The 12,808-nt window shown below is 37.2% G+C and overlaps 1 protein-coding gene across 2 annotated transcripts in view; it reads right to left on the bottom strand.

Moving 5' to 3' along the window:
• The window catches only part of FBLN1 (fibulin 1), a 79,626-nt gene that overhangs the window by 18,562 nt on the left and 48,256 nt on the right, over positions 1-12,808 (bottom strand). The window contains exons 15-16 of one of the 2 annotated variants that reach the window (XM_085233046.1): positions 4,165-4,307; positions 2,069-2,200 (exon numbers count right to left, since the gene is read on the bottom strand). In XM_085233046.1, the coding sequence (XP_085089172.1) occupies positions 2,069-2,200; positions 4,165-4,307 (275 nt within the window). Of the gene's footprint in view, positions 1-2,068; positions 2,201-4,164; positions 4,308-9,148; positions 9,600-12,808 lie in introns of those variants that run through there. The other variant, XM_085233056.1, reaches the window with a different exon arrangement.

Genomic DNA, 12,808 nt, shown 5'->3' with positions numbered 1-12,808 from the left:
AGAATTAATTAAGACAGTAGGCATGTTATATCATCTCCATTTTGCACATGGGGGAACTGAGGTGATGAAATTTTTGCCCAATTCTTCAGTAGAGCTGGAAATGTATTTGGGCATATATCATATCCTTTCAACATGGAATATCTCTCATTGTGAGGCATATATCCAGTTTACCAAGTAAAATACCATTGACATGCAGTCCTATTATTCAAAATGGAAACATTTCCCTCAGGCGAATGCCTTAGCCAGTCAAGTTTCTAAACACATCCTTCTTTCTTATTTCAGACAGAAAGAAGCACATAGCACAAAAAGCAAACTACTGTAACTATTGCGGGATCTGATAACATTTATACTGTTTTAAAGAATCAACCCAGTTCTTGAAATCTGTAATCTTATCATCCTGCTTTAAGAGACTCTCCCTCTTTCTCAGCATTCACATGTATACCTCTGTTTGATAAAGAAAGAAATATAAACCTAATGACTTGTTTTATCTACAGTTCATAATACCTTTGTACAGCTGACACTGTACTATCATGCTTCTGAAATGCAACAGTGCCACCTTCAGATCATGCTGAATATGGCTTATCACAAAATTTATAGAAGAACAATGATTTTTCTCTCCATCCAGACAAATACTTCTAGCAAGCCTAGGAGCAAGTGTATAAAGCTGAGCAATACACATTCACATGCTGAAGCACAATCGTTCACTGGGAACTGTCATCCTTTATTTTCATAAATAACCATTAATATGGTGTAACCAAATATTACTTTTTAATAAAGCACACCTGCTACCTAGGTTGCTTCAAAATTGATGCCTCCTGTTTATTTCCACAGAAACTACAGCAAATATAAAGAGCATAGTAGCAGCATTTGATAGAACAAATTCTCAACTGCAAAACACTATTTTTCAATGCAGTCACCATTAATTATGCATTTTTGCCAGTGATGAACAAGAGCCTGCATGCTGCACTTGTAAAAATCTACACCAGCGCAGGTGACCCACTGTCCCAGTCACTACTGCTGAAATGCACCACCCACTGCCTCACTGTGCTCACATCCACTGTTTGGTCTCCATAAACGTTCAGCAAATGTTAATGAATGCCAACAGGTCCCATTTTTTCCACTTGGTGGAATTCAATGACACCTTCCACATCAGACACCATTTTTCCAGACTGCCCCTCTGCTGCCAACTGTTGTATGGCAACAAAATGTAATGGAATATTGGTGGAAATGTTCAACCCTGTTGCCATGCCTCCAACATCTGTTTCTGACATCGTGGGCCAACATAATAAAACTGGAGGCATTACCTTCAGAGCAGCCCTCGTATATTCATTCTCTCATCCTAAAGAGCCTGCTCTGGAAGAAACCTTTCATAATATGCAATCCCATGTTGTCCTGCAGCCTCTCTCTCCTATGTGATGAGTTGCAGGTCTAGCACATGATCACACACACCGGTAAATCTCCCCTCTGCCAAAATGAGGCTGGAGATCAAATGTCTATGATCCATTCTGGTTTTCAAATTTATTGTAAACCACGGCATTTGACAGATCCCTTTTACCTTCAATAGAAAGTGATATTAATTTACACTTGAACAAGCCTGTTATTTAACATTAAAATAGGGAACAGATTCAGAAAATTTATTCTGGCAATAAAAATTTGATTATTATCCAAAAAAACTTGATGCCATGCTGTTTAAACAAGAAAGAAGAGTTAATTAAATTTACAGTTTCTCTGCTGACAGACTATACACTTTATATTTGGGTTGCTGATAATAGCCAAATCCCATAATTTTAAAGCTAAGTCATTTGCATTTGCAGTTAGAGTTAATTCTCAAAAAAAAAAAAAAATCTAAAATGCCTCTGAAATTAAGGTTTAGACCACTTACATTAAGAATAGTTTTTAAAAAAATGGTGATATGGGTACAAATCAGTCATACTGGACTGGAGAAAGAGAACATTAAATCAATGGAGCCTTGAGAATCAAGGTGTGAAAGAATTGCTCAAATCTCTGACATTGTTCTACAATATTATTGAAATATGAAACTGTATGGTACGTAGAAATGACTACTCACCCACTGTCATACCATCCATGTAACGCTTGATGATATCAAAGGATTCTCTTAAATTTCCTTCTGTTATGTCAAATATGATATCTGCCTGGTTGGCCGGATACGTAGGTGTAATGGCACGAAGAAAAATAATCTCTGCAAATAAGAGGTATCACAGAATATACTGAAAAGTAATGAAAATATCACTGAGAAACCCAAAACATTTGATCCAAAATGACTTATTCTCAAAGCCAGTGGAAGACTAATATCCCTCTCTCTTTCCTTCTCATTTGTCTTTTAAAATGAAAAGAAAGAATTTCTGTGGGGAAGAGAACATTCAGATGGATTTATTTTCTCCCCCTGTACCATCCAAGAAGCCCTGAAGCCAAAACACTTTTACTTTAGAGTCCAGAAAGACCACTCTTAGAAATGCATAAGATCTCTAGCATGTACATAAAAAGGACAATGCTAAGGATCCATTGGATGGGGATAAGAGAGGGTCCAAACAGGTAGACCTTTGAACTCTCATCACCTTAGGCAGTTACACAAAGTATTGATATTACAAATTGTAGAGTCTTTTTAAGAATTGGACGAGGAATATAGGTCCAAATAAATAAATTAATTAATAAGCTATTTTTCAAGCCTTATGTGAGGGAGATAAATTTTATTATTCACATTATCATCCTTGCTCTACAGATGATAAAACCAAAGCATGGATCTGTAAGAATTCACCCAAGGCCATGCAGTGAATTACAGTTCAGGATTGTCTTCTGGGCTCTGGTATTACTCTCAGATTGCTAAGTTTTATCTCTTGTTATTAAATCATGATGGACTAGTGAGTGGACTGCTTGGGAAGAGTCCTGGGCTAAATCCTTAGCTCTGCTGCCAATACACCTGGTAAAACACATGGAGTGTGTATGGTAATAAAGGTGGCTACGGAGCATTCCTCCATTTTCTGCAAAGTAGGGCCAGCTAAGGCAGACAGCATGCCCAGTACTCTTTAGAGCAGACCTCTGCATCAAAGTTATTGGTGGCTAAATTGAACAGGGATTGGGATGTCTCTTGCCTTGCTCTCAGTCCCTACCTGGAAGGGACTGAGAGTGACTGATAGAGACATGAAGAATCAGCCTTGGCTTTCATTTAGGACAGTTTCCTGAAGAATCAAGGCTGAGACTCTGGGTGGATAAGAAATAGAAATTTAATAATGATCTTCCTATTCTCCTTCCCCTTCTTCTCTCCCTGTGAGCCTGACGAGTGGCTCATCCTACAAAGAAGCTGAGATGAAGGCAGTCATTCCAGCTCTTGATGTGTGGGTAAATCTCAGTAAAGCTGACTGAAAGTGAATACAAATGGCAAGTAGCAAAAGATTGATTCTTTATATGTGAATTAAGCAAAGTGAGTGTAATCCTTCTGGAACTTCAGGACATAAAGGCTCCCAGGTAGCATGGAAAATGAAGGAATTGAAGAAATACCCACTAAAGTGCATTACATAGGGCTGGAAAACTCAGTTTGTTCACTGGGATGTTTTTTGAAAATATTAGCTTAGAAAGCTTTTTGGCCAATCCTTCTCTTCCTTTATTTTATAGAATTTTCCCTTTGTTTTATATTTAGAAAATGTACACTAATTTTTCAGAGGTCAAAAGTCAGCAAATGACAGTACTAGATGTATAAATGCATACTACATCTTCTGATTTAGGACCTACATGGAGATAAAGGCCATATCCTTGGAACAAGATACTTGCCAATAGCTTGCAACAGACTGTAAACAGACGAGAAAAGTATAAGGAGTACCTACCTCCTACAGTAAAATCTGCAAGAGGGAAGAAAAAGCAATGGGCCACACTGCTATTATGTGAGTAAATGTGGTAAATTGGACTTCAGACTCACTATTTCCTTAGACTGATAAGTTGTATGAGTTAGAGCTCAGATTTACTTTTTTTGCCCCATAAAATTAAAACTCCTGGATATTGAAGGTTTTAATTAAATGAATAGTACACTATAATTTTGAACTGTGCAAACATTTTACTGCACTGGTAGTTAGTCTGGCTTTAGGCAAGGATTTCCGGTGGAGGTTTTATACGTTGTAGTCTATTAAATGGAGCAAGGAACAAACCACTTACCTTCAGGTCTTGTAAATTCTCTGAATGTGGGTAGTGAAATGACAGTGTGGGAAATTGTGTGGACTGGATCCAACACACAGTTGACATCATTTGGTCGACAAGATTTAATGCAACGGATAGTATCTGTCTTTTCAAGTCTGACACTAAGAGAAACAAGAGAGAGATGCATATATGTTCTGAAAATTATTTTTTTGTGTGTGTGTTTTGCAATCTAGGGAGCTAAAAACTGGATGTAAGTACTCAGTTCTCTCCTCAAAAGCGTCGACAAAAGCAGATTAGCAGAATTGCTAGTCCACAGGAGAAAAAAACAAAACAAAACAAAACCACAAAAGAAACAAGAAAAAAATACAGACTTGGCTAAGAGTTCCAGTCAAAATCACCTCAAGCCCATTTCATCAGGTCAGGTGTGTAAAATTTGGGAGAACTGTAGTATAAGATACCATGTAAAGTCACCTTACAACAAAACCAGGTCCTCACATGCATTGCTTTGGCATGGTCTCACCAATTTCAGTAGACCTACAATTATTTACACAAGCCTCCTTGTAATCAATTTGATATCAGTCATATAAAGCAGAAACAATTGTTCCCATTCTGGAAATCTGGCAGGATATCTCAGAAAAGTCCACTTTTTTTTTTTTTTTTTTTTTTTTTTTGCAATATTTTGTGCAGCAAGAAACAGAAAAGCCTCTCTTCAGTCTTTTTCATACACAACCCTTTCCATCTAAACTGAGAAAACATAGAGAAATGGAAACTGGGGGAGGTAAAAGTTAACCACGTTATTCAAAACCTCAAAGATTGAATTCTAAGTTTGGGGAAATGGAAAGGGTCATTCCATATTCTATCTCAACCACCTGCTCACTCGGCCTTGAAAGTCTATTAAAAGTTAAATGACTTCTTCTCACCCTTGTCCACCAGAGTGAATTTAAAGTCACTTACAGTTCAAGAACTTCACACAATACCCAGTCTGTGTTCATGAGAGATGAAAGGGCTGTGCTGGGACTTACAATGTGGCTAAGCCCCACAAATGATCTCAACTTTGACCTGCCCATTTCTTCATATTTCTAAGTAAAAGAAAGAAAAGACTGCAGTGTCAGAGCGAGGGAATTAAAAGATTAAAAGAAAGAAAAATTCACTGAGTAAATGGGAAACAAAAATGGAAGCTTTAGTTTGTCGGATACCTCTAGAAACAAATGGTTCTCACTCTTTTCAAAATGCATTACCCAAGCTCACACCCAGAAGCCATCTTTTTAAAGTGTTTCAAGGGCCTTTATGGTTTTATTAATAATAAAAGGAAATCATGCTTCAACAAATGTGAACTGATATTCCAAGAGACGGCAATGAAGCTCGATTAATTTACCTTTGCTGGTTTGTTATTCTCATTCCATAGCTGAGAATGAGAAGTGAAGCTAGAGAATGGAGATACAGATCAAGAGAGATCCTTCACTTCCTATGTTTATCCAGGTACAAAATTTCATGATTTAGTGAAGAGAACAAGGCTTTCTGCTGAAATGCCTCATGATGGCATTGATTCTGCATTTATGGACATAGTCTAACCTACAACAACAGATTGTACTCTCTTATTTTAAAACCCAGCTGTCAAATTAGGAAAGGATTTCCAGCAGCTAGATGACCCTTGCATCTCTGCAATAAAGAAGAGCTCAATTGTACAGACTACTTCCAGTGCTATTTCAAAATACTTAAGAAATAGAATAGAGGTAATGTGCATCAGTCATGTATATTTCCCTCTCTGCCTCTTTTTTTTCCTATTGTGTATATGGGAGTTTAGTGGATGTTTACACATACACAGACGTACAAACAAACGAAGAGTCTTTACTGTGCTGGGGTCATAACATCTAAGTCAGGCGAGTTTTACTTCCAATAGCATACTTAAGAATCCTGAAACATTTAACTGAAAGTACTCTTTGCTTTACATAACATATAAAGAATAACAATGGGTCTTCTAAAGGTTTGAGGGACACCATTAACCAATGGCTTGTGTAATTCATTTTAGGCTTTTACAACTAATGAAGTACTGGTACAATGCATACAGAATCCTAAATTTTCAAATCTATTGTTAGATATGAGGATTACTATGCAAAACCATTCTGGTGGGAATGTATGAAGTTTTTCAGTATCACAGTACCTCTGCTCCTTCCTGGGAAGGAAAAGAAGCTTTACCCTCAACCCCAGCTTGAACATTTGACAAATGAAAATGTTTCTGAAATTCTCATCCAAAAAAAGTAATTAATTTGCTTACAATTAAGCCTTAAGTAATATACGTGTTCATAATTCTATCTTCTGATTCACTGGAGTAAAGCATTCCGACCTGAACTAGGTACCCTATGTACCTAGGAAATGGAAGATCACAATGACCACAAGTGATCTTGTTAGCAACTAACTAAAGCAAGTGAATAGATCCATCCAGCTTGTAATTATATACATGACAAGGTTTTGTGTCAGCTCTATTTATTTGCATCTTTTCTCTCTTTTGTTAGAAATTGCTCAACTTTTGCGCGTGTGCTCCATCCACACTGATGAACTTGAGTTTGTGCTTTCATTTTCTACTGCCTAAATTTTCCTTCTCTGATGTCCTTTCTTTTGCAGTCAGTTATCCAGAATGCACTTGGTAACACTTTGCTGTTCCAATGGTTTGACTGCACATGTTTAGGAATCTTCTTGAACAATGTCTTTGTTCATTCCAAATTCTGAACATTTACTACTAATGATGTGCTCTGCCCTTACACAAAATTTGATATTTTAGCTAGCTGAAGACTTCCTTTTTTTTATCCACATTCTCCAATCTACGTGTGGCTGCTATGATTGACAAAATTTATTTCTAAATGCTTTATTTATTCAAATATTTCCTTGAAGTTGCCTTCTCTGTCACAAATTAGAATGTTGGAACTGCTATCTCCTCCAGATTTTTTTTTTTAATTTAGAAAAAGAAAAAAAAATAAGAAATAGCTCAGTTGCATTGATTGTTTTGCATACAATGTTTTCGTGAATATAGTTTTTTTCTTTCTTCTTGAAGTCTAGTCTTTCATTTTCATATTCTCTTCTGGATTCAGTGAGTAATTTCTTTGGAACAGGAGCCCTGATTTCATTTTCATTTGGAAAGACCCATACACATAAGTTGTGCTATATAATTACATCTTCCTGGAAGTTCCAGCTACACTGCAGCATCTCTGTCTTCTTGAGTTTATTGCTGAATGCAATGAAATGATAGAATATGGAAGAATTTTGCAAGACTGAGGACCAGATTCTTACATTCTCTTTTTTTCTTGCCAAATAAATATATACTGATGCTTGCTAAAACAAATGTTATTTTTGAATCTTTATCCTACTTAATTATGGCCTCATAATGAACTGGTAGCCAGAGGGCATTCATACGCAAGCATATTCTGTGGCAGCAAGAAATCCCTTTAGCTCAAGTAGAATGGGATTGTGCTTTCAGTATTTAATGTGGGGACTCTATCCCCACTGGCAACTTCCGGAAGCTTTATAAGTATGCATCAACAGACTCATTAAACATTGGTATTCCTCAATGAAATTGAACTCCTGTCAGCAAGCTGGGATAAGCTTTAATGTGGGGAATATATAATTGTTTGGCAGAGTGCTGCAATCATGTCCCAGTCCAGTCCTTGGTTTACAATGAGCCCAAGAGCCAACAGCTTGCAGCTAATCATTATCGTTTCAATCATAAAATGGCTTGGGTTGGGAGGGTCCTCAAAGATCATCTAGTTCCAACACTGGCTGGGCAGGGTTGCCAACCACTAAGGCATTGGATCAGGCTGCCCAAGATCTCAAATAAAGAAATTTCTAGGTTCAGGTGATAAAGATTTGTGAACTTGATTTAGGAGGTTTCCAGTTTCTAACCTTGTACCTTGCCAGTTCTTTATATTTACATAGGTAGATGTTTTCAATATGTATTTTCACTCTGATTATTCCTCATTCAGCTGTCAACTGACTGTTCTGTCTGTGTAGAGAAATTGAGCCCAGGATGGTGTCAATGAACACTGATTTGTAGATCATCTGGGACTGAGCTTTTGATATGTATTAGTGCAAGAACTGAAGAGTAAAATAATTCCTCTTCCAAATCAAAGTACAAAAGAATTTCAAAAAAAATCCAGTTGTATTGTCTATACGGCTCTTGATATCATAGAAGTAAGGCAAGAAAGATTTGGATATTAGAATTCTAGCTGACTTTTGAGGGCTGCTACTTTGGCAGGTAAAGTCTTTAAAGTTTCAAATTTACCAGCTTTGATTTGAATGTCAGAGAAATTAAGATGTTATGAGACTAATATCTTATTCAAATATTCCTGCTAATACTTCTCAGGACATAGCCTGTAATTCCCTGCTACTAACTAGGAGTACATTGCTATTTTGTCATAATTAGTTGTACAATTAAATGGAAATTCTACAGAAAAGAGGATGAAAAAATGTCTAAAATAAATCTTATTTTGAGGAGATTCTCTTTTATATCATCCTGATAAGACAGAAGTGAGATTTGCACCTAGTGTGTATCATCACAGGTGCACTAGCTACATCAGAGCAGTGACAACTGGTGCAGCTTGAGAATCTGGCTCCATACTTTCACAGCAACTTCTGTGCTGGGGCATCTTTGAGATGCCAAGGCATCTCATTTGTGCCATTTTGATTCACTTTGCTTTTATATATATATATCCCATATGATGAAACTCTTTAAATTTGTTTCAGCAAATTATGTATCTACTTTGTTTGTAAAATTTAGACCAAAGCATATGGAGTTGTGTCTTTTCAGATGACACCAATTCCACTATTGAGTGAAGGAACTTAATAGTTTCAGTCTTCAGAATATTCAGATAATTACTTCATGTGCACTTATTTCTGCTTTTTATAATGATGCTGAGTAGACAGAACAATCTCTCGAAATTCGGATGTTCAGTGATGGGGGAAAGTGAAGAACTATAATGATCATGGTAAATAAAATGCAAGTGCAGCATGCAACAGATGAACTAAAACTTTATTAAAATTGGAGGGAAAAAAACAAGCTACTCTCAAGAGAAGAAATGTAGTCTTACTTATGCCTGTAAGTTAGAGATCAAAGCTGTGCAGAGACAAAGACAAAAAGTTTGGCAATAAATGTGTTGACAGTTCCATGTCGGGTAAGTTGCATTTGAATTGTCAGAAGAAGGTCTCTGGGCTCTGTGATTTGTCGCTGCATGACCACAATGCCACTGTGGTTGTTCACTTTTTTTGTGGTGAAAAAACCCTCCTGGTTCCCGCTGATGATGGACAGCAGTATTTTATCCCCAGGGACAGCATTGGAAGGGCCCATGCGGAAAATGTCGGTGGGTACTTGAATGTTGGTAGGAAAAGAGAGATGATAGTAGGTTATTCTCAGAGGCAGGCTCTGGCACTCCTTATTTTCATTACAAGGCAAGCGCTCACAGCGACTGCAAGAAAAGTGAGAACACAAGACAAGAGGAAGATTAGCGTACATTCAGCAAGCGTGATAGGAAAGCAAGGGCAGTGGGGATGGGAAAAGATATGTTGACTTGCATACTGTATCCATTCTTCAGCCTGGCAGCTCAGTTATACAGCGGACATTTATTAAATAAGGATGAACTTGTTTGTAGTTAGTGCTTTTGAAGGAGGGTTGCCATTTTTTGGAAGTGTTGCTCTTTCTTTGCAAACACAGGTGGACTTGGTCTGGCACCTCAGACTATACTTTTTAAGAAGAACATCAGTTTTTTTTACCTTTAAGTTTTACTATCTTTTTGATTGTGTATACATTAAATAAAGGAGATGATCTTAAGTGACTGGTGAGTTAGTTGTGTCCTAGTTTGGATGTCCTTCTAGGGTTGGATTTTAAGACTGACCAAAGTATTCTGACAACAACACCAACAGTGTAGGTTTAGAAGTAAAGCTGTAGAAGACATTGATATTTATTAGAGAAGAGGTACTATAAATACTGCACTGTGTACATTCGTTATCTGACAGCATTCAGGAGAACATAAAAATTGATCCCTTGCTGTATGTTCAAGTTTATTTGCTTTAAAAACAAACTTTCTTCCTTCTCCTGAGATGGTAGAGTATTTCTCTGTGCCATTAACAAAATCAACCTAAGTAAGTCAATTTAACACACTCCTAAGCAAGAACTGAAAAAATCCAACACCCTGATGTCTCCAGCATATACACTACACATTCAGTACACTCTTAGGCAGGCTCAAATCACAGGAATGATACTCACGAGTGAGGAAATACTGGTCTGCTAATGCTATCGCTGAGCACTATATTATAGCAACAAGTTCATCTTAATAAAAAGAGATCGCCCATACAGGCTTGCAAACATTGAACTCAGTTCCAGTGTCAGCACCGGAAATCCAGATCTTCATGAAAGGAAGGAAAAAATCTCATCCTTTCCTGCTACTGAAAGAAGTAAAGTTGGACTTGAGAAATGTTTAGAATATTGCATAAAAGGGAAGATCACATAAATTTCAGATGAAAAATAAGCCCAATTCATCAAATTAAAATTGGTATCCAAATATGCTCTCTGATAGATAATGGAAGTAGAGGTAGACACACAATTAAGGATATTGACTTCAAAAAATTTCGGGAAGATCAGGTTATGAGCATGGCTCCAAATCTGCCTCACAATAGCTATGAATCAATGAAAGTATATTCCAGAATCTCTGAACTTTGTACAATATTCAGTCCACATGCTGAGATTTTGGAACCTAACATGCTCATTCATTTCTTTACAAAGGAATGCTCCAGCCAGAAAGGACAGTTTGCTTCTTATTCCCTCACAGTGTGTTAAGAAATCTGACTGCCCATTTCATTTATTTTATTTTGACATATAAAATTAAGCTTTTATCAGGAATATCTGGTATCAAAAGAACTGTGGCTCATTATATGCAAAATATGCATTTTCAAAAAGAGTAGTTAAAAGCACCCTCAGTTCTTCAGTTAATGAGTTGTATGTTTTCTTTTAACATCACTTGCAAACCAAAGTACAAAGCAATTCTTTGAAGACTTAAATGCATTTTTAATTTTATTCATATGTGTGAAGAGCAAACACAAGTCTTCACAGGATGGCTATCTAATTAAGTGTGGATTCTCTAGGAATATTTTCAGGTATAGTAAGTTCTGCAATCTTTTCTGAAATGTCATCACTAACTCCACAAAAGAGAATTACTCAGCTTTAGCATATTATTCCGGAGGCTATTTGGTTTTGTTGAAATCATGAAACAAGAAAACACAGTTAATTACTTAGTTGAAATTGTTTTCTCCATGTAAATATTTTTGGAAGCCCATATATATTCATGAAAATGCCACAACTTACTCTTTTGTAAATGTAAAAAGTTTTGCAATAGTCAGATTTTTTTAAAGAACAACAACAACAAAAAAAAAAACCTCCATAAGATTTGGAAAAAGATACTGTGCTGATTCAGAAAGGTATTTGTGGAGACAGATGTGCCTGGGGATAGGAGTTAAGAATTATTCAAAATTCATCATCTTTTATCTTATTCTTTGGTGGTACTCACTTACACACTGCACACTTCACTCTAGGTTTAGTTAATGTGTGCTAATTGTTCCTTCAAATAACCACAAAGAAGAGATAGCAAATATTATTGCTTTCAAGAGCCAGAGTTCATTCTGGGGTCATGCACCACAAAGGCAATAAGCAACGAGCATTTAAGTCATGGTGTATTCTCTAGATCTTATTTAAATGCTACCTTTCATGGGCAGAAGAAAATCATACAGCAGGAGTATTCAGTAGCTAGTGATTGAGCAGCCTGAGACCCTGGGTGCTGCTCCACCTCTCTGACATCTCAAGATGCCTGACCATCATACTGTGGATAGTGTGCCCAGGATCATAGGGAAACCTATAGGAGAAGGGATGGGCTGGAGGAAGTACAGGTATGTAGTTGGTAGAGTTGACGTACACTCTGCATATTCCTCCCTTCTCGAGATGGAAACTTTAGTTTTAAGATGTAGAAGACACAGACCCATCTCCATTTAGTTCTCAGAACTGAGCCTTTACATGTTGTCCTATTCCCTGGAATTGGTGTTTGTATCAGATGACCTGCAGAGGTCCGTTCCAACCTTAAGCACTCTGTGACTCTATGATCCTTGATTTCTTCGTCTGTCTTTCTCAACCAGGCTCATTCCTCCTATCACCTTTCTTTTGCTTACTCAAACCTTTGCTATGAGAATCTTCTACAGTGCCAATTCTCCTATTCTTGCTCCATGTTCTCCTGGCTGACACCTGATTCTCTCAATTTCAACCTCACTGCCCTAGCCCCACTTTTCTTTAGTATCTCTGTGCAGCCACCCCAAACTATTTGTTGCTGTGATGGTCTGCACTCAAACTTGGCATTAATCAATCTTTACCAGCAAGGTGCTGACTCTGCACTGATTTCCATGGTTTCTTTCCCCCTTGTCTCTGAATTGTTTTACCCAATTTTACTTTCCATCCTTCAAGCACCTCCCAGATTAATTCTCCTCTCCTGATCACAACTTCAGATCTGGCCCTCCTTACTTCAGCCTCCTTACTTCAGCCTCAGCCCAAAGTATGCCTTTCCTTCTTAGCTTTTCTCTTACTTGTACTAGAAACACCTTTCATTAAGTCTAGCATGTAAAAGTTCAAAAGAAAGAT

The sequence above is a fragment of the Meleagris gallopavo genome, chromosome 1 (assembly GCF_905368555.1).
Source record: "Meleagris gallopavo chromosome 1, MGAL_WU_HG_1.1, whole genome shotgun sequence".
Taxonomy (NCBI): Eukaryota; Metazoa; Chordata; class Aves; order Galliformes; family Phasianidae; genus Meleagris; species Meleagris gallopavo.
Note: the sequence above shows the minus strand (reverse complement) of the source record. Positions and strands in the feature narration are given on the sequence as shown.